Source organism: Calliopsis andreniformis, chromosome 10 (assembly GCF_051401765.1).
Source record: "Calliopsis andreniformis isolate RMS-2024a chromosome 10, iyCalAndr_principal, whole genome shotgun sequence".
NCBI lineage: Eukaryota > Metazoa > Arthropoda > Insecta > Hymenoptera > Andrenidae > Calliopsis > Calliopsis andreniformis.
Genome location: NC_135071.1, coordinates 19621983 through 19639880, shown reverse-complemented (window position 1 = coordinate 19639880; position 17898 = coordinate 19621983). Strand labels below are relative to the sequence as shown.

General features: G+C 35.1%; 6 protein-coding genes across 6 annotated transcripts; 3 read left to right on the top strand and 3 right to left on the bottom strand.

The window, feature by feature from the left end:
• Nucleotides 1-473: 473 nt before the first annotated feature.
• Cbp80 (nuclear cap-binding protein subunit 1) lies at nucleotides 474-3849 on the bottom strand. Its single transcript, XM_076386736.1, has 6 exons — nucleotides 3735-3849; nucleotides 2987-3455; nucleotides 2234-2900; nucleotides 1172-2152; nucleotides 980-1093; nucleotides 474-902 (listed from the first exon to the last, which is right to left on the bottom strand). Exons 1-6 carry the CDS (start codon nucleotides 3772-3774, stop codon nucleotides 789-791), a joined length of 2385 nt encoding a protein of 794 aa, XP_076242851.1. The 5' UTR covers nucleotides 3775-3849; the 3' UTR covers nucleotides 474-788.
• A 411-nt stretch (nucleotides 3850-4260) lies between these two features.
• LOC143184690 (uncharacterized) lies at nucleotides 4261-5581 on the top strand. Its single transcript, XM_076387111.1, has 4 exons — nucleotides 4261-4578; nucleotides 4658-4836; nucleotides 4939-5122; nucleotides 5204-5581. The coding sequence occupies exons 1-4, from the start codon at nucleotides 4480-4482 to the stop codon at nucleotides 5243-5245; spliced, it is 504 nt and encodes a 167-aa protein (XP_076243226.1). The 5' UTR covers nucleotides 4261-4479; the 3' UTR covers nucleotides 5246-5581.
• A 596-nt stretch (nucleotides 5582-6177) lies between these two features.
• Cpr4 (cuticular protein 4) lies at nucleotides 6178-6808 on the top strand. Its single transcript, XM_076386577.1, has 2 exons — nucleotides 6178-6218; nucleotides 6388-6808. Exons 1-2 carry the CDS (start codon nucleotides 6198-6200, stop codon nucleotides 6775-6777), a joined length of 411 nt encoding a protein of 136 aa, XP_076242692.1. The 5' UTR covers nucleotides 6178-6197; the 3' UTR covers nucleotides 6778-6808.
• A 1683-nt stretch (nucleotides 6809-8491) lies between these two features.
• Lds (transcription termination factor lodestar) lies at nucleotides 8492-11995 on the top strand. The gene is made up of 9 exons (XM_076387876.1): nucleotides 8492-8655; nucleotides 8741-8910; nucleotides 8955-9200; nucleotides 9250-9431; nucleotides 9507-10854; nucleotides 10920-11263; nucleotides 11337-11504; nucleotides 11580-11779; nucleotides 11848-11995. The coding sequence occupies exons 1-9, from the start codon at nucleotides 8492-8494 to the stop codon at nucleotides 11993-11995; spliced, it is 2970 nt and encodes a 989-aa protein (XP_076243991.1).
• On the bottom strand, nucleotides 11873-15011 carry LOC143185216 (cationic amino acid transporter 2-like). The gene is made up of 11 exons (XM_076388020.1): nucleotides 14982-15011; nucleotides 14618-14864; nucleotides 14179-14463; nucleotides 13883-13987; nucleotides 13418-13796; nucleotides 13205-13344; nucleotides 13037-13139; nucleotides 12817-12965; nucleotides 12580-12746; nucleotides 12404-12512; nucleotides 11873-12340 (listed from the first exon to the last, which is right to left on the bottom strand). The coding sequence occupies exons 1-11, from the start codon at nucleotides 15009-15011 to the stop codon at nucleotides 12213-12215; spliced, it is 1842 nt and encodes a 613-aa protein (XP_076244135.1). The 3' UTR covers nucleotides 11873-12212.
• A 1032-nt stretch (nucleotides 15012-16043) lies between these two features.
• On the bottom strand, nucleotides 16044-17492 carry LOC143185213 (UPAR/Ly6 domain-containing protein cold-like). The gene is made up of 4 exons (XM_076388018.1): nucleotides 16994-17492; nucleotides 16818-16937; nucleotides 16512-16690; nucleotides 16044-16437 (listed from the first exon to the last, which is right to left on the bottom strand). Exons 1-4 carry the CDS (start codon nucleotides 17043-17045, stop codon nucleotides 16351-16353), a joined length of 438 nt encoding a protein of 145 aa, XP_076244133.1. The 5' UTR covers nucleotides 17046-17492; the 3' UTR covers nucleotides 16044-16350.
• Nucleotides 17493-17898: the final 406 nt, after the last annotated feature.

Sequence of the window (17898 nt, the reverse complement as noted above, 5' to 3'; positions counted from 1 at the left end):
TCTAGAAAACGTGATTTCTTGGTTATTTTAAATATGTAAATAGTGTATACTAAGTAATGATATTTTTTTCTTAAAACTATATACTTTTATTATGTCTTCTAAAAACTTTTCCCCAGAACAAACTTATACGTATATTGTGTACTTTCATTAAGTGAAACCAAGTTACGTATCTTGATAACAATTGTTGTTTTTAAATTACTCAAAGGCAATCAGTAATTTCAATATCTAATCAAAGTTCTTGTGTATTTAACGATTTTTTTCATCTAAATGCAAAGTTGATTTATTTACCTTGCAAAAGTTATTAAAAAATATTTCTCGCAAAATAAAAAATATTTGCTAGAAAGTAAACACACAAAACTAGATATTTAATTACCATTATGTTAATTATACTAGATACTATTTAATTAAATACATAATAAAAACTATTAATAGAATTTTTTTTCTTCATGAACATGATTTACATTGCATTTGATTACGACTTTCAGATTACAACATTTTACAGTTGTACTTGAGAAACTTCGATTAAAAATTTACTTAAAGATAGATAAGTATGTATATCGATATTTACACCGAGATGCGATAAACCTCAATATAAAAACCGTAAACATTTATATATGTTATGTCACAAAAAAAAAAGAAATGATTTTTGTCTTATCTCATATTACAAATTTTCATAACGTTGAATATCGATTAATCATCTTACGAAAGAGATATTAACAGAAACATTGGATCCCTATTTTTCTGTTAACACAACTTATATGAAATAATATGATTATCGTAAGGAACGTTCACGCTCGTAGAGAGACGAACTGATGAAACACATCTAAGATGTGAGGGTCCAGATCTGGCGTGAAAAGCAACGTCTCCAAAGTTGATGAATACTTTTGAACTTGCTCATGATGCTGGAAAAAAACAAAAATAACAGAGTGATCGAGATTGAACTTCCTTGCTCTAATATCGAAATTATTTTACAACTTACTGTCAAAAACACTTGTTGTAATCTTCCTATAGTCCATTTGTACCAGTGAGTATTATAGTCTATGCCATCTGTATCACAGCGAACCAGATGCTCAGATAAAATCATTATAAAACGCTAAAAGAAAATGGATGTGTTATTTTAATTTGTTTTAAAAAGTTACTATTGCTATACGTTTAATATAATTGCATATACCTGAAAAATAATGAGAAATAGATTCTTCTGGTCTGCTTGCGCAGCTTCGAGCTTCTCTTCCATTCTTTCTACAACATCTTCCGAAGGTTTTTCCCTATTTTTGTCTTTATTATTATCCTCGTCCTCTGACGACGATCCTGATCTGCTTTCCGCTCTTCTCAATTTTTCTCGTGCTTCTGCTAACTCCGTACTTAACTTAGTCACATGTTTGTTCTTCTTTCGAATTGTCAGATGAAGTATTTCCCAGATATATAATTTGGTAAATTCCGATGCCATCTCTTTGGAAAATATCCAATTAGCGATTGCACTACATTCAATAATGCCAGTTTTCAAGAACTTGTCCGTCAAAACCACCATCATTTGATAATGATTCTTCCACAAGGCGTACATATTCCTTAAAATGCATATTTGCGCCTCTTCTGTTTCCGCGAGAACTTTAAAAACATAGTGAAATTTTCCTATAGCCGCAAAACTATGACTAAAACTCTTCGAACCTAGATTCAGTAAAGTCTGAACGAAAACATCGATTTTCAAAGGATTGAAATTATTGGTCTCCTCATTTTCCCTAGGGCCTGGTAACGTGTTTAACACATTTAGCACTTCTTCTGGAGTGCATTTCCGTCTAATAGAAACAACCAATTCGTGAGCTGCTGCTGTGCCAGGTAACGAACTGGCTCCTTCGGAGGTGTACTTGTAAATAGGTTCTGGCGGTGGTGGGATTAGGTCAGCGTACGATTCTGGCATCATGTCCCGTATTCTTTGGTAATACGATAGTCGCAGGGCTTTAAGAAGTACTTCTCGGATGAATTTTGGACGTGGATGTTCGGTATCACGTTGTAAGCAAGAATCCCAATCCTCCCAAGACCAGCGAAATTGGAAATTACTTAAATGATACGCAAACCACCAAACGAAACGGTCGAAAGCAGCGGCAGCCATGCTGTCTATGCGACGAAACAAGATTTCTGTTGCTTGAGCCAAAACCTGTAGTAAATGTAAGAGAGTGGCCACGTTGCAACAAGTTTCTTTGATCTTTCGAATTTAAGTGCTTGAAAAAAATCTCACCTGTGGCATTGTCGATGGTTGCAACTTGCAAAGTTCAATTAAAATAGACCCATAACATATTTCTAAGTGCTTTGGCGATGGTAATCTGAATAGTTCACCAAATATTACTTCTACAATACAGTAGTCTAAAGGTATCTTTGCTTTGTATGGAAAATTCAACAATTGGGCTGCACAATCCTTCCTCTCAAAGAAGTAATTATTGATAATTTGTCTTAAATGCTCTTCTATAAGAAATCGTTCAATAGCATGACTTCCAGGTAATAAGGGTCCTTCAGCTGGACAATCTGTGTAGTCAAACATTCGAAAAACTACTGTAGGTAATGGATAAAAATAAGATTCATGATGTGGTGGTGCCATTATAGTAGGTAAATTATGTTGCAATGCTTCACATAATATTGAATCAAATGCAAGATACGGTCTTGGAATATGTTTTTCTGCCCAGTTGTCTTGTCTAAGTTTTCTTACTTGAGCCCATAAACAATCCAAGTATTCCTCCTGAGGATGAGGTGTGTCACTTGACCAGACTCTTAATGCTGGTTGATGCTTTTTACTTCGTTTATTTAAAAATATCTCTATTGTCACCATCAGGTGATCCAATTCCTGTTCTTTCTTTTCGTATAATTCTCTCCCAACCCATGGTAATGTTGATAAAACAGCGTATACATACCTAGGAAACAATAAAGCGTAGATATTTACTTGCACTCATTCTTGAAGTTATACTGAACTTTCTATTAAATTATTTCAATGACATACCAATCACGTCTTACTTGAGGAACACCATCTTCATTAGCAGCATCTAACATATTGTCAAATAGCTGCATTAATGAACCACATGATAGTACATGACAGTTTACTAAATCAGCAAGAAATCTTAATGAATATCTAGCTACATCCCATTCACAAGCTTTCAATGAATCCTTAAACTTTTTCACCATGTAATCAACAAATTCACCACCAAAGTTGAAATTCTTTGCATTTAACAATCCCACAAGAGTTGTATAAATTGTACATTTTTCAGGCATTCGAATGGCACATTCAGTTAAAATTCTGAGTATCTTGCTCCGAAATAATCCAAGATCAGCTTCTAGTACAGAAGCCAAACCTTCTAAATTACTTTCCAATGAAGATGTAGATTTTTCTCCAACCCTCAGGATAAGTGATTCAAGTCGATCCTCAATCTCTTGATTCTCGGATACCCTTCTGCGTTTTTTGTATGCACGTTCTACAAATATTTACACCATTGAAAAACAGCTTTTGGATAAATGAATGAAGTTGTACACTGTCTTTAGTAACTCTAATTCCAACTTTTAAGTCAGAATAAACGAAACAACGAAGCGTGAAATTAATGTAAATTTTTTTGATATACTTATTATCCTACAAGTACAAAAACTATACATAAAAACAGTAAAACAAATGTATGAAGACAACAAATATTTTTCTTGCAAGACTCACGTAATATTAACGAGAATTATATAGTAATAAAAGAAATATATAAATTTACCGTATCCATCCTCCTCTTCATGAACTCTTCTACGACTCATTTTCAAAGTACTCAAAGTAATTTTATATCAATATAATTCTTATAAAGTGATTTACACTGTCACGACTACACTTTCATAAGTTTCCACCATTGATAAATAATAAAATTTTATAGATGACTGTCCCTCCTAATAAAGCTGGATTACATGCCGCGCCACAGGTGTCAAGGAAGCAAATTAAACTAGACAGCGTGGAAAAAAGCGGGAAATCTTTGGCTGGTTTGAATTTCTTGATGATTCAAACACAGAATAATTTCTTTTAAAATAATCATTAAAGAAATAGTTTCTGTTACGCGTATTGTTTATAATAAAATGGATATTTCAGATTTGAAATATTTTATTTTAAACTGAACTGATAATGTAGGATGTGACACGAAAATGGTAATAGTTCTTGAGCGCTCCGAATGTGGCGCAAGAATACATTGGACATGTCTACTCTTACTTCTATTTAGTTTATGATAAAAGCAAACTTGTAAACAATAGAAATTTTCTCGCGCTATTGTTAGAGGTGTAGGTTATCTTGTAAGACTTCCAATAATTTATGTTAATAGCATTCTGTTTGAGAATTATGAACTAGAATTGAGATGTAGTAAAGGATTAAGCATGCACATACAATGATATTATAAAATAACAAATGACAACTTGGATACATCATCGTATTTGCGCACTGTATCAGATGATTAATACTGAACATAGTTTTTAATATTAATGGATCAAGTAAATAACAAAATGTTAACACTTGCAACTTTTCAATTAACTCACCCTGAAGCACTGTCAGAGACTGAGCTTCGAGAAATTTTAGAAAATGTGAGTAATCAAAATTGTATTAGATATAGTTATTATTATTTTATCTATATTATGATTATACTTTTTCACCTATTTATAGAGTTGCATTGACTCCAGTACTTATAAAAATTTATCTAGACTTGAATTAATTGATCTGTATAAGCGAATTGCAATGCCACTTCCTCAGAGACAAGATGAACATATCCAAGATTCAGATACAAAGAAATGTGATGAAAAACAATGTTCAGTTAAAGAGTCACAGAAAAATTCCATTTCTTTGTAAGTGAAAGTATTCTTTAAAGTATAAAATTATTTCTTCTTACTATTGCTTTCAAAAGAATGTTGCTTTTGTTACAATACAAATACAAAATTTTGTTGCAGAAATAGAAATATTGTTGAAAGAAATAAAAGTGAAACAGAAATATCTCAGTCATCTCATATGAGGAGATTAAAATCTCCTGTAAGTGATCTTAAACAAACAAATAAAAGAATACATTTGTTTAATTCTAATAATTTAAAACAGTCGAATGGTATTAATAAACGTCTAAACAATGAGAAGCACATTGTATGTATATTAATCATTAATATGCATTTTACACTACACATTAATATCACTGAAAATAATGAAAAATTCTTTTTATTTCAGGATTCTCCATCAAAGAAAAGACAGAAAATTACATGGCCATAATAATATTACTATTTAGAATTATACTTTAACTATTTGAAAGTAGCATATAGATTTCAATAAACTTTTTACTGTACAGTAGCAATATATTTGAAGAAAAATATATCAATATTAAATTGATTAACATTTCTTAGCAAGTATGACTGATTTTACATGATGTATGGAATAATTATATTTATATGCGCATAACAATGTAAATAACTGTAAATAATAAATATTATAAAATAAATATATACAATGATTTTCTAATAGCTTGTAATTTATTCCAATCTTATGTCCCTTATTATTATCCCTAGAGAAATCTTAAAAATGAGAGTCCAAAATTGAAAGCGAAACGCGAGCATTCCAAAACGGATAGTTCCGACTATTTAGTATTCTTCGCGTTTCGTGTTCACATGACGGAAATGTTACAATTGCAACTGGGACTAAAATCACTCCAAATTACGCAATAGTGAAAGCACAATCATGGTAAGCCGGAAGAATTATTGATCAATTTGATCTTATTTTTTTCTATTCTGCTTCAAAATATTTGTAGCTAAAAAGAGTATAGGGAATAGCAGATATTTTTTTATCTCATCAGAAAAGAAAATGCGGGGAGGACGACGATCTTCTGACTAGAAAACATCGAGTATCTTCTCTGGATATAGCGCTTAACATTTTTTCGATTACACTGTGCAAAAATTGCCCTTGTCATAATTAATGAATGCAGCGTTATCTGAGATTTTCTTAGCTGATCTTTTCAACAGGCACGTGTGAAACAATACAAAATGAGAGCAACACTTTTTCTGCGGCAACGAAGGCGTGTCACGTACGCGCCTTCGAAGCTGTTTGCGATGCATCGAGGGCTGCGAGTATCGTCACCGTACCCCTTTCTTCCTATAAATACGTTTGCCGCTGAAATCCGAACAGTCAGTTCCCCTTTCGACTTTCGTCCAGCAGTAGGATTACTTTAAGCATGATAAAGATGGCCATCAAGGTGAGAAAAAAGTATCTGCGAAAGCGTTTAATTAGGATTAGTGACGTTTCGATTTTCGTCTGTCAATTTTCTCGTTTTTTATTTTCATTTTATTTTATCCTATAAAATATCTATAACACAAAATAATAGCATATCTTATCTTTAAAAGCACCATCTTGTAACATTGCAGAAAGTAATTGTCCTGATGGCAATTGGAGTACTTGCAAGCTGCAAGGGTGCAGCATTCCCAGTTGCAGTGGCAGCTGCGCCAGCTTTGCCAGTGGCTAAACTCGCGCCTGTCGTGCCTATTAATCCAGCGCTTAATTACGACCCCCACCCGCAATATACTTACGCCTACGATGTGCAGGACAGCTTAACAGGAGATTCGAAGAGCCAACACGAGAGCAGAAACGGAGATGTTGTTAGCGGAAGTTACAGTTTCATCGAAGCTGATGGTACCAGAAGAATCGTCGAGTACACGGCGGATCCTGTGAATGGATTCAACGCTGTTGTCCACAGGGAGCCAGTAGCTGTTATCAAACCTGCTGTTAAAGTAGCTCCTGTAGTGTTTCATCCTTAAGTCGGCTTCGTAATGTATCTAAGATTGAAGATACAATAGATTAATAGATGTAAGTAGTATCGCTGCGTGATATCACGGAATTTTTAATTTATATTAACGATATTACGTTGTTCACTCAATGTGGACGACGTATTAGCTTGATTGCTCAAAGAAATTTCACTGCTGACTTCGTTTGATTGTGTGTACAGTATCCTATTAATGAAGACGATTATAAATGAGTATATTAGCGCAGCAAAGAGTGATCATTAGCTTCCATGGTTCTTAAGATGTATTATTTTGCATGTAACTAGTCATATCATAATGTATATATTACAATGATATTGTAATTAAACATTTATAATAAAATTTTATATAACCTAATATGTGTATTTTATCTCTGATTGTCCATACATATATGTATATCGCGTATACATTTGGGAAGTAATCTGCTGTAAAATTGAAACTACTGTAATTTGTAAAAATAGGTCAGTTCTAGTCATTATTCATATTAAAATTTAATTAATAATTACAGCACAAAAAGATAAAATATAACATAGGGTTAAAATCTTGGTGATCAGCGAAATAATTTCAAAATTACGAGGTTGCAAATTTCTGTATATTTCTGTTATTTAATAATTATAAATATATTAATAATCTATGAAAGTCTCTACATACGATTGTTATTAACAATACGTGTAGTGAAAATTGTTGCTACGATGATTATTTTATGAAAACTATCAATTGTTCACGAATTATCAATCGTTCGATCTATCTTGCAAGTTTGAAAGGATTTTCAAGATTTCCCACCACCCAAGAATTAAGTTCATTGGTTGTCCTTTCTTCGAGGAAGTATAAATACCTCTGGAGGAGCACGAGTGTCTCACTCGCTGTGGGTCCTCCAGCGGGTATGGACCCTCCTCGGGATCCTGGAGGAACTTGTGGACACTTGGACTCCCCTGATGAGTGGGTGTCCTGGTCCATTGGATGCCTAGACTCCCCTGACCAGTGGGCAGCTTGACCACTGACCACTGACCACTGGTCAACTTGACCACTGACCACTGGTCAACTTGACCACTGACCACTGGTCAGCTTGACCATTGACCACTGTCCACTGGTCAGCTTGACCACTGACCACTGGTCATCATGGACCACTGGTAAGTTTTGCTCAAATTTAAAATTTATTTCTTCTATTGCCCATACCTGTACTGACCCTGATCTAACCCTTGGACTAGCCTTTGGTCTAGACACAAAACAAAATTTGAATATTTAAACTGTTCGTAATTCATGAACAGAGGTCGCTGAAAGCAGTCTTAAAATTCTGGATCGGTAAAGCAGTTAGACTGGGGATACAAAAGTCCATGAAGCAATATGTCTATCTTTTATTTGGTTTATGGTTCGATGTTTTTGAAAATCTTGGTTTAAGAACATTGTTAGCACTGGTAATAAGTATTAAGTGAGCTGTAGGGTAATTTTAAGATATTTTCATTTGCTTTTACACAAATAATTAGCATAATTAACGTTTTTAACTGTATACATCCGATATTACGAGTGCTGTGAGTCAAGTCATGTTAATATGTAGTCCATGTTCGCGCCATATTAGTCAATTCAAAAAGTTCGTTTAATTTCAAGGGGACGATTTGGTAAACGCGATTACATAGAACGCAGTGTTTGGCAAGAATTTACTTGGTGAGAGAAAATTAGTTAGTCAAGAGTAGTAGAACATTTAAAGGCTAGAATGGATGACAGCTTTAATCAGTGGCGTGATTCGCCATCCAATAGAGGAAGAAATTCCTTTGTTATTTCTGATAGTGATGAGGACTTGACTGAAAATAGTAAACAAGAAAAGGCCATTGTGATTGACAGTAGTGGAACTTTTTCTAGGAATTCAACGCCAACGAGGTAAACAATTTCCAAGTATCTTTACAGTGCTAGCAATTATTGAAAATAAATATTGTAATGTTTGATCCCTTTTTGCAATGTTTAGGTGGTCTTCACCTAAGAAATCCTCACTAACAGAGAAATCTATTAAACGTGGAATTAAAAAATATATTTTTGATGATTCTGACGAAGAAGGTGACAGTTATGATAATAGTGGTAGTTTTGTTTCACCACCCGATAGTGATCAAGATGATACGCACAATCATACTTCCAGTGGTATTATATTTTTGTTTATAGTGCAATTGCTTTATTCCTTTCAGTATTACAGTTTTATGATTTGTTTTTAGGTTCATATGAGCAGCATGTTCTTGACAGTAGTGATGAAGCAGGAGATGAAGATAGACTTCAAACTGTTACAAAGAAAAACAAAAACCATTTGGAAAGTAGTAGTTACAGCACTATGTCTGGAAGTGAGTCTAATAATAATAGTATTGTGCAAGAAACTGCATCCATCAGTACGAATACACCCAAAAATACAGAAAAACACTTTACATCTTCTAGTTTAGGTAATGTTATATATATTTTCAAATTGTAATTCTGTATAATTTGTTATAGAAACTTCCTGTTTATTTCTAGGTTCCAATATCAAAGATGAAGAAGGCACAGAAACTAAAGTTGCAATATCATTAGCAAAACAGGAAATAGGTGTTGGTAATATAGATCCACTGGTTGCACAAAAGAGAGCTCTTCTTGTTTGTAAAATGGAGCAGCTACAAAATCAGTTAAGCAAGACCAAGGTAAATATTTTATTTGATTGTTAAGGTACAAGAAAGTAGATTAAACCCATCAATAATTATACATTCTGTTTCTAGTTGCTGCTTACTGCTGGTAATATTGAGTTATTGCCAGATAAAGGTGATAAATTGCGTGAAAGCATTGCTCTGCAGGAGAAAGAATTAGAAGATATTGCTACTGAGTTAAAAAATACACCTTTGATCTCTACTGTTAAAAGTGAACCACATTCTGCTAACGACGAAGTAGTTTTCGTTACAGAAGAATTCAATGCCCAACATGAATCATATGATAATAAGTTTAATCTCTACTATGGTATGGATAACAGGTCAGGTCATTCAAAAGCATCACCTAATGTTAAAGAACTTGGAAAGCAGGCCCAAGCAACATTGAGCAAAGAATTAGCTTTAACAGTTGATAGACTGGAAGATTTGCATGGATCTCTTGTGACTAGACCTTCTGAGGATGAAAGGGCAGAGGATCCACAGGGCTTGAAAGTAAGATTGATGCCCCACCAGCAACACGCGTTAGCATGGTTGATATGGAGAGAACAGCAGAAACCTCCGGGTGGCGTTCTGGCCGATGATATGGGTCTGGGTAAAACTTTAACAATGATATCATTAATTATAGCTAGTATCGTTAAAAAGAAAATGAACGAAGGGGCTGACGATAGTGACGACGAATGGACAGATCATAAGAGACCATTGCGACATAAAGGAGGTACATTGGTAGTTTGCCCAGCATCTCTGCTGTCTCAGTGGCAAAATGAAATACTCAATAGATGTAAACGGGGAATGCTTTCTGTCGAAGTTTATCATGGTACCAATCGAGAAACTGCGCCAAAAAAATTGGCGAAATACGACGTGGTAATTACAACGTATAACATATTAACGCGTGAACACAAGAGCAACTCTACAGCGTTTAAAATTCACTGGGAACGCGTAATACTCGATGAAGCTCACATTGTTCGAAATCACAAAAGTCAGGCTTCTGAAGCTGTATGCGCTCTCATAGCGAATAAACGATGGGCCCTCAGCGGTACACCTATTCAGAATAAAGAAATGGATTTATATTCGATCTTGAAGTTCCTGAAATGTTCTCCTTTCGATGATTTACGAGTATGGAAGCGTTGGGTAGATAATAAAAATGCTGCTGGACGTCAAAGATTAGCGACTGTGATGAAGACATTAATGTTACGTAGAACGAAACAAGAGCTTCAAATAAAAGGGGAATTGGAAAGTTTGCCTGAAAAATTTATAGAAGAAGTATTCGTGACGCTCGATCCACAAGAGCAATTGGTTTATGAGAAAGTTCTGATTTATTCGCGTACATTATTCGCTCAATTTCTGGCTCAAAGAGCGGAGAAAGACCATATGTATGACTTGGCTTCTGGAAAATACGATGCACCAACGTTTCTGTCGAATCCAAGTACGTAAATCAATTAAAATTTATATTAATTGTACGCTTTATTAATCTTCTTAATTTATTTTCAGATAAAAATACACAATTTACTAAAGCACAGAATAAATTACTGGCGGTACATGCTGATGTTAAAGCGCACGAAATTTTGGTTCTCCTTTTGAGATTACGACAAATTTGTGTCCATCCGCCACTTATTCAGGCAATGCTGGATCAGGAGGACATGAAGGAAAGTGGAATAATGGAAGCAGAAAACTTGGATCCGAATCTATTGTTACAGTTGAACAACATAGCGTTAAACGATTCTCAGGAAAATGTAGAAGCGAATGAACAGGAAATAGGAGTTGATCGTAGAGTGGCGACCAATTTGCTCACATCCAAGAATCCTGTTTTTAATTCTGATCGTATAAGTTCTAAGGTGAATTGACTTATAGAATATTAAATTCTAAATTATAGTATTTGTTTCTTTAATTGATATTTTTCGTATATAGATGAAGATGGTACTGGAAAAAGTCAAGGAGATTGTAGAGAAGAACGATAAATTGATAATCGTTTCTCAGTGGACAAGTATGTTAAATTCTGTTGCGAAGTGGTTACCCTCGATAAAAGGTGCGAGCTTCAGTATGTTTACAGGCAATGTGCCCATTAAGGAAAGACAGGTATTTTGTTTTAATTCATTTTCCATTTTTCATTAAATAAATCATATAATTTTATACGGTGTTATATTCGTATAGGGTGTAATGGATGCATTCAACTCTCCTAATAAAGATCCGAATATATTACTACTTTCATTGACTGCTGGAGGTGTAGGATTAAATTTAGTAGGAGGAAATCACTTACTCTTAATAGATATTCATTGGAACCCGCAGTTAGAGGTGCAAGCTCAAGATAGGATATATCGTTTTGGACAGAAAAAGAATGTTTATATATATAAGTTAGTGGCGTTTTATATTGTTTTCATAACTGATATGTTCAACACATTATTTGATGAATATTTTTTAGGTTTATGTGTAAAGATACTATAGAGGAACGCATAAAACAGTTACAAGAAAAAAAAATGGACATTGCTCGGCACGTTCTAAGTGGCGACAAGAACTCTGCCGCTTCGAAACTTACACTGAATGATCTCAAATCTCTATTTGCTCTTTAAAGACAGTCCTTATAGTGTGATAAATGTGTTATTTATATAGTATAGTATTGTAATAATGTAAGAAACGTTTATTTCTAATTTCCAGTTTCTAATAACTTTTAGAACATGACGATATTTTTGTTGCAATTGTTCGATCGAGTGGAGTTTCATTGACGAACTAAGTGCTTTACGTTATACAAAAGTTTTATTTTTACATTAAAGTATAAAGAATAGAATGTTAAGTAATCCTGGGAAAATTATTATTTGTCCACGATTCTTGGTTGACATTATCCTCGATTAGTTTCGCAGGATTCATTCTCCTCATTTTACTGTGCCATACACCGTAACAGAAATATATACCGAGTCCTGCGAGATGAAAGATTATACTCGTAACATATTTTACGATTTGTTTGAACAGTAAACACTTACCAACTACCATCCATATTAAGAATCGCACCCACGTCATTACATCTAACATCATCATCAGATAAATATTAACTAATATACTGAGCGCAGGTAAAAATGGCACCAATGGAACCTATTACGTTCACATTCGATAAAAAAGTTTAATTAAATACAATTTACGTAATGAAAATTGTACTTACCGAGAATGCAAGTTTCTTTCCAGAAACTGGTTGAAAATAAATGAATGTGAGAATGGTAACTAAGAGGATTACGAGTACCCCAAGTTGAATTATGACAGCAAGTTTGCCAGCCATGATGTCCTCAGAATACATTGCAGCTATGATACCGACGTAAACGCATAGAAGAACTGCAAAGTAGATGTGATCAATTAATGTACGACCCAGGAAACGCTAATTAAAGATCTACATATATTCTACCATAACACATGACGAGGTACGTGGCGATTTGCGACGTTAATTTAGTAGAATGATTTAGTTTGTTAGCATTAATTAATTGCTTCATTATAAACGTGAACGTTCTTGGATCATGATCTCCTTTTTTTTCGTACGCTTCACTTTCCTCGTATCTGTAACGATCAAGAACTGTTTAAATACATATATTTTCACAGATAAATTGTAGATAAGTTAATCTTCTCACCGTAGTATGAGGACACAAGCTGCCACGATGGAGTAAGCTAACAACGTTCCGATACTCATCATATTCACAAGTTGAGTTAATTCGAATATCGCGGCTAATACACCTGCAGCGATATACACAGTTAATATTATTCTACAGTCTATATCATAATAAATGAGAAATACTAGCCTGTAAGAATTCCTGCCGAGAAGGTACCCATGAGTGGTGTGTGAAAACGTGAGCTGATCTTCCCCATCCATTCGAATATAAGCCCATCAGAGGCCATCGCATAAATCACTCGCGGTAAGGGGAACATCGCGCCCAGTAAGCTGTGAAGACAAAACGTAGATGCTTTCCCCAATGGATCATATTATTATACTCAATCCACTGAATGAATATTACCTCGCGCAGAGCCCACAGATAGCGCCAATCGAGACGACCCATTTTGCCCAGTTCCATCCGATCTGTTCGAAAAGATACGGGAACGGGGCATCTGGATTTTGTTCATAGTATGGTAAAACAGTAGTCAAGACTGTCGAGACGCCGAAGTAAGCTAGGAAGACCACGGTCAAAGAAGCAACAATCGCTATGGGAATGGATCGCTGCGGATCCTTGGCTTCCTCGCCAGTAGTCGCGACGCAATCGAAACCGATGAATCCATAAAAGCACGTTGCCGCACCTCTAATGATACCAGCGATACCATAAGGCGCGAATCCTCCAGTTCCGTAATCACACTTTTCTTCGGTACACGGAGGTTTCGTTTTCCAATTCGTTACATCAGCTTCGAGCGCGAGAAGTATGAAAGTCGATTAGTTGAAACCTCGAGTTTCCGCGTAAGTTTTATATCGTTCGATAGGATGAAATTACCTTTGAAGGAGCCGGCGATTATCACGAATAAAACAACCAGAAGGTTTCCCAGAGTAAACACGTTATTCGCCACCGAGGATTCCTTCGCCCCGAATGCTAGCGCGGCTGACCAGAAATATTCAGTTTCAATTTAATTGAATAATAACTCTTGATGCGCTCAAATGCGCTGACGTATACGAAAGAATGTTGATAAAAAAGTGAAACAGATAAAAATGATAAAGATATAGGGGCCTACTTAAAAATGTTTTGACTGGAATATTAGAAGCTTTCCTGCTACAGGTGGTGAGATATCTTACCAGAGAAGATTAAGGTAACGCCGAAAGCGAAAAAATCTGGGTAGGAAGAGAGGTGGTTGATATCGATGTGTGCTGCCGATTCAAATGCATTTCTCATGGTATTGTTGAAGAGAGCATCCACGTAAGTGCTGAGTCCCCGCACCACGCTAGCTGAACCGATGACATATTCCAGGATTAGAGTCCAACCGATTAGAAACGCTGTGAACTCTCCCATCGTTACGTAGCTGTAGACGTAAGCCGACCCAGCACGTGGAACTCTCGCTCCGAATTCCGCGTAACAGAGACCTAGATAAGGAATGTAATCAGTTATTGAATCATGGTAAGGTTTATACACCTTTTCTCTGGAATTCGCTCCTGTTAGATATCTTTCATTGAACAATATTTTTTGTCACAGTTTCAATTGTTTAAAATCAACAAGGCGTTTAGTTTTGAGTCATACCTGCGAACATCGATGCAACAGCGGCTATGGCGAAAGAAATGATTACAGCAGGACCTGCAGTAGACTTTGAAACCGATCCCGCGAGAACGTAGACGCCTACGCCGAGAGTCGAGCCGATTCCAAGTGCAGTTAGATCCAAGGTGTTTAGACATCGAGCAAGCTTTGTGTCCTGTGAAGTATTTACTTCTTTTTTCCGACTGAAAGCCTTATAAAGATTCTGAAGTTTCCAAGTCCTCATGTTGTACAGCTGAAAGAAAAATGTTTGTCTCTTTTTATATAAGAAAAATAAGAATCTTCACCCGGTAAGATCTTTTAATTGAAATGATATTCATGAATTAATTGCAATTTCTTTTTGACCACTCACCATATGAAGTGCAGTCGAAGAGAAATCCATTTTCGAATCGATAATGTTGAGCACATACACGACACACGAATGACTGACTATAAATTGAGTCTTTTGTTCGCGGCTAAAGGAGCACTAATTAAAATGTCTTTAAACCATGCTCGAAGATCGGTCTTCGCGCGACCAGACTGAATCGTTCAATTGGTTGGAATCGTTCCTTCCCCGCGAATAGATTAGAACCTCTCAGCTTGAACTATATCGGTCATCCACTTACAATATTGCTCTTAACTGATGCGAACCGATTCGATCTTCTTTTTATTTTGTTCGTTTTCTTGATAAGCTTCGATAATTTGTACTTAAATTGTTCTTTTGGCATTCTGTGACTATAAGTATGACTGTTTTTTAACTACATCCGCGTTAATATACAAATATTGGTACAGTGACTTTATTCAATGATGAAACTATGTATTTTGCGATATGTAAAACATTTCTGAAGGTGCTCCACGCGTTATTATAGAAAAATATTTTTTTTCATAATTAATTCGAAATACGTTCGTTTTCTAACGCATAGTGTCATGATCCGGCATCGACTGCACTTAAGTTTGTTGTAGAAACAAATATTATCGTTTACTTACCTGTTTTTCATTCACGTTAATTCTGTACACTCTGAGTTAGCTTTAGAAGACACTGATAAGTATGCACGAACAGTGTGAGCTCATCTCGAGAACTGCGTTTCTAAATAATGATCTGTTCGTTACATTTCTTATCTGTGCAGATATCGATTATCCTCTGAGCGGGTAGAATGATACATAATCCGATCATAAAACGATACGTTGTCACAGTTTGTTGCTCCACAGCATTCGAACTAATAACAAAGTATCAATTCTTGATTTTATCGGAAATTTTAATGCTAAAGAGTTAATTTCAAGCTCAAATAATTATTTGTATTTTCCACGAATAATTCAAAGGTTGTTTGTCTTTAATTAAGTTTATTTAAAAAATTGTGTATTACATGTATCTGTGGACGTTACACGTATTTATAATATAATCGTAAAATATTTAATAAAATAATACTAGCATCAATAAAAAATATTAAATTTTTATATTTGGACGGATATTTTGTACACTTGAATAATGGCGTAATTAGATTCATCACTTTCAGATCATTATACAGAGCATTCTATGTTCTAAATCTGTATTACTAAACATGTATAAATTAGCATAAATGGTTCTGAATGCCTGTTTATGCACAAACACAGTTTAGAGATCAAATAGCAAAACTGGGATGTACGTTAAGCTTAGCTGCTTTTTTAATCTGTAAATAAAAACTGTTGTTCTTTCTAAGGACGGAGTTGTTGGTAATTTAAAAAAAATGTTATGCATCTATTTGTCATTTCATTCTACTCCATAAGCTATACAGCACTGTTGTTGTAACAGCAAGCAATGTCCACTGTGCATGAGTTTCTTTGGCGCCAGACTAAAACAAGAAAATTTCCTATAGAATCAAGCTTGCCTTAAAATCCTAAAAATTGTATTCAAAACTCTACTCACAATAACATAATAGTTGCATTTATCTCCTTGGCAGCAGTCAGAACATTTCCAATCTTGATACCATATATACGTGCAATCATTCATATTATTCTCCTTTATTCTTTCACATTCTTTCTTAGTGGAGCATCTTTTCGATACATAGAACTGTTTCTTCGCTCCTTGAGACCAATAAGGTGTGCCTAGAAACAATAATAAAGCTTTAGTATACTAACTCATTCATCACTTCGTTCTTCATGAGTGATGTAAACATAACCTCGTCGCGACTGTCACAAGCAGAAAAACGAGTGAACAGAAAGACAAACTTACTTCCCCATTTGATTTCCGTGAAACACACATCCTGGCCTTGTTCGCAAGTTTTTGTACTTTTTAAACATTTCTCTCTGTTACCCTCCTGATCAGTACAAACGTAACATTCCAGGGTGTGGCCTAAGAAAGAATATTGATAAAGAAATACATCGAGTAAATATTATCATTGAACATACCGAGGGTAACGCAGCATGCGATGAAAAGGAGCTGATATATTAAAAATCTCATTCTCAAGTACACTAATTAAAAGAAGAAAATAGAAAAAGATACAAAAACACACGACACAGTGAGACACTCATTTAAACAGAGAGCATAGCAGAGCATAGGAAGCTATTCATTCGTGGTATTGGCAGGCTTGAAGATACCAACTTTCTGTCTAGAGTTCAAACAGGTTCAAACAAGTATCTTGCACCAGAAAGATTGATACAAATTTGAATGGTGTGTAGAAAGATTCAGGTGGAAAATTATTCACCAAATAGCAGAGATACTGCTAATCAGTATTATTTTTAATCGTTTTAATGTATGTGCTTCTGATAACGCTTTCAATATTGACTCTTCTTTTTGTTGCAGTATCAGTGCATTAAAGCATAACCACAAACAGACGATCATTAACTCATGGAGCATGGTATCTCGCAGAATATGGGCACAGACACGTGCATGGGTTTTATGGATAAGTGAGAAGTTCGTGCACGGTTACGTTATTAAAAATAGCTCGGAGGTATTATTGACCCGCGCGTCAGAACTCGGATTATAGGCTTTCCAGCAGACCGGCTTCGGGAATCGATTTGCGATCTTTAACTTATTTCAATTACGCGCCTGATAAATGGAACACACGATACAATTGCGATCGACAATTGGTTAGTATCATCAAATTCACATTTTCACACATTTTCAGACGACGCATAACCATATTCGCGAAACTGTTTTGTTCATTCGTGTTACAGGTAGCTTAATACTTGCAGATTATTCGGAATATTCAAAAGCAGAATATTTCACTTAATGCAAGTGGGTTAATGCATGCCAACCTATAGAACTTCCTTGGTCAATTAAATTCTGCTTCGGCGTTCCGATACTGCAGGTA

Coding starts and splice junctions, on each gene's coding strand:
- Cpr4 (XM_076386577.1), top strand. CDS start 6,198: ATGATAAAGATGGCCATCAAG. Junction 6,219..6,387: donor TGATAAAGATGGCCATCAAG/GTGAGAAAAAAG, acceptor GTAACATTGCAG/AAAGTAATTGTCCTGATGGC.
- LOC143185216 (XM_076388020.1), bottom strand. CDS start 15,011: ATGGATTTCTCTTCGACTGCACTTCATATG. Junction 14,865..14,981: donor CTTCGACTGCACTTCATATG/GTGAGTGGTCAA, acceptor TTTTTCTTTCAG/CTGTACAACATGAGGACTTG. Junction 13,140..13,204: donor CTCGGCAGGAATTCTTACAG/GCTAGTATTTCT, acceptor ATATCGCTGCAG/GTGTATTAGCCGCGATATTC.
- LOC143185213 (XM_076388018.1), bottom strand. CDS start 17,045: ATGAGATTTTTAATATATCAGCTCCTTTTCATCGCATGCTGCGTTACC. Junction 16,938..16,993: donor CGCATGCTGCGTTACCCTCG/GTATGTTCAATG, acceptor ATTCTTTCTTAG/GCCACACCCTGGAATGTTAC. Junction 16,691..16,817: donor CACGGAAATCAAATGGGGAA/GTAAGTTTGTCT, acceptor TATTGTTTCTAG/GCACACCTTATTGGTCTCAA.
- Lds (XM_076387876.1), top strand. CDS start 8,492: ATGGATGACAGCTTTAATCAGTGGCGTGATTCGCCATCCAATAGAGGA. Junction 9,432..9,506: donor ATCAGTTAAGCAAGACCAAG/GTAAATATTTTA, acceptor TTCTGTTTCTAG/TTGCTGCTTACTGCTGGTAA. Junction 10,855..10,919: donor AACGTTTCTGTCGAATCCAA/GTACGTAAATCA, acceptor ATTTATTTTCAG/ATAAAAATACACAATTTACT.
- Cbp80 (XM_076386736.1), bottom strand. CDS start 3,774: ATGAGTCGTAGAAGAGTTCATGAAGAGGAGGATGGATACG. Junction 2,901..2,986: donor CCTCAAGTAAGACGTGATTG/GTATGTCATTGA, acceptor ATTGTTTCCTAG/GTATGTATACGCTGTTTTAT. Junction 903..979: donor TACAACAAGTGTTTTTGACA/GTAAGTTGTAAA, acceptor GTTTTTTTCCAG/CATCATGAGCAAGTTCAAAA.
- LOC143184690 (XM_076387111.1), top strand. CDS start 4,480: ATGGATCAAGTAAATAACAAAATGTTAACACTTGCAACTTTTCAATTA. Junction 4,579..4,657: donor TTCGAGAAATTTTAGAAAAT/GTGAGTAATCAA, acceptor ACCTATTTATAG/AGTTGCATTGACTCCAGTAC. Junction 4,837..4,938: donor CAGAAAAATTCCATTTCTTT/GTAAGTGAAAGT, acceptor ATTTTGTTGCAG/AAATAGAAATATTGTTGAAA.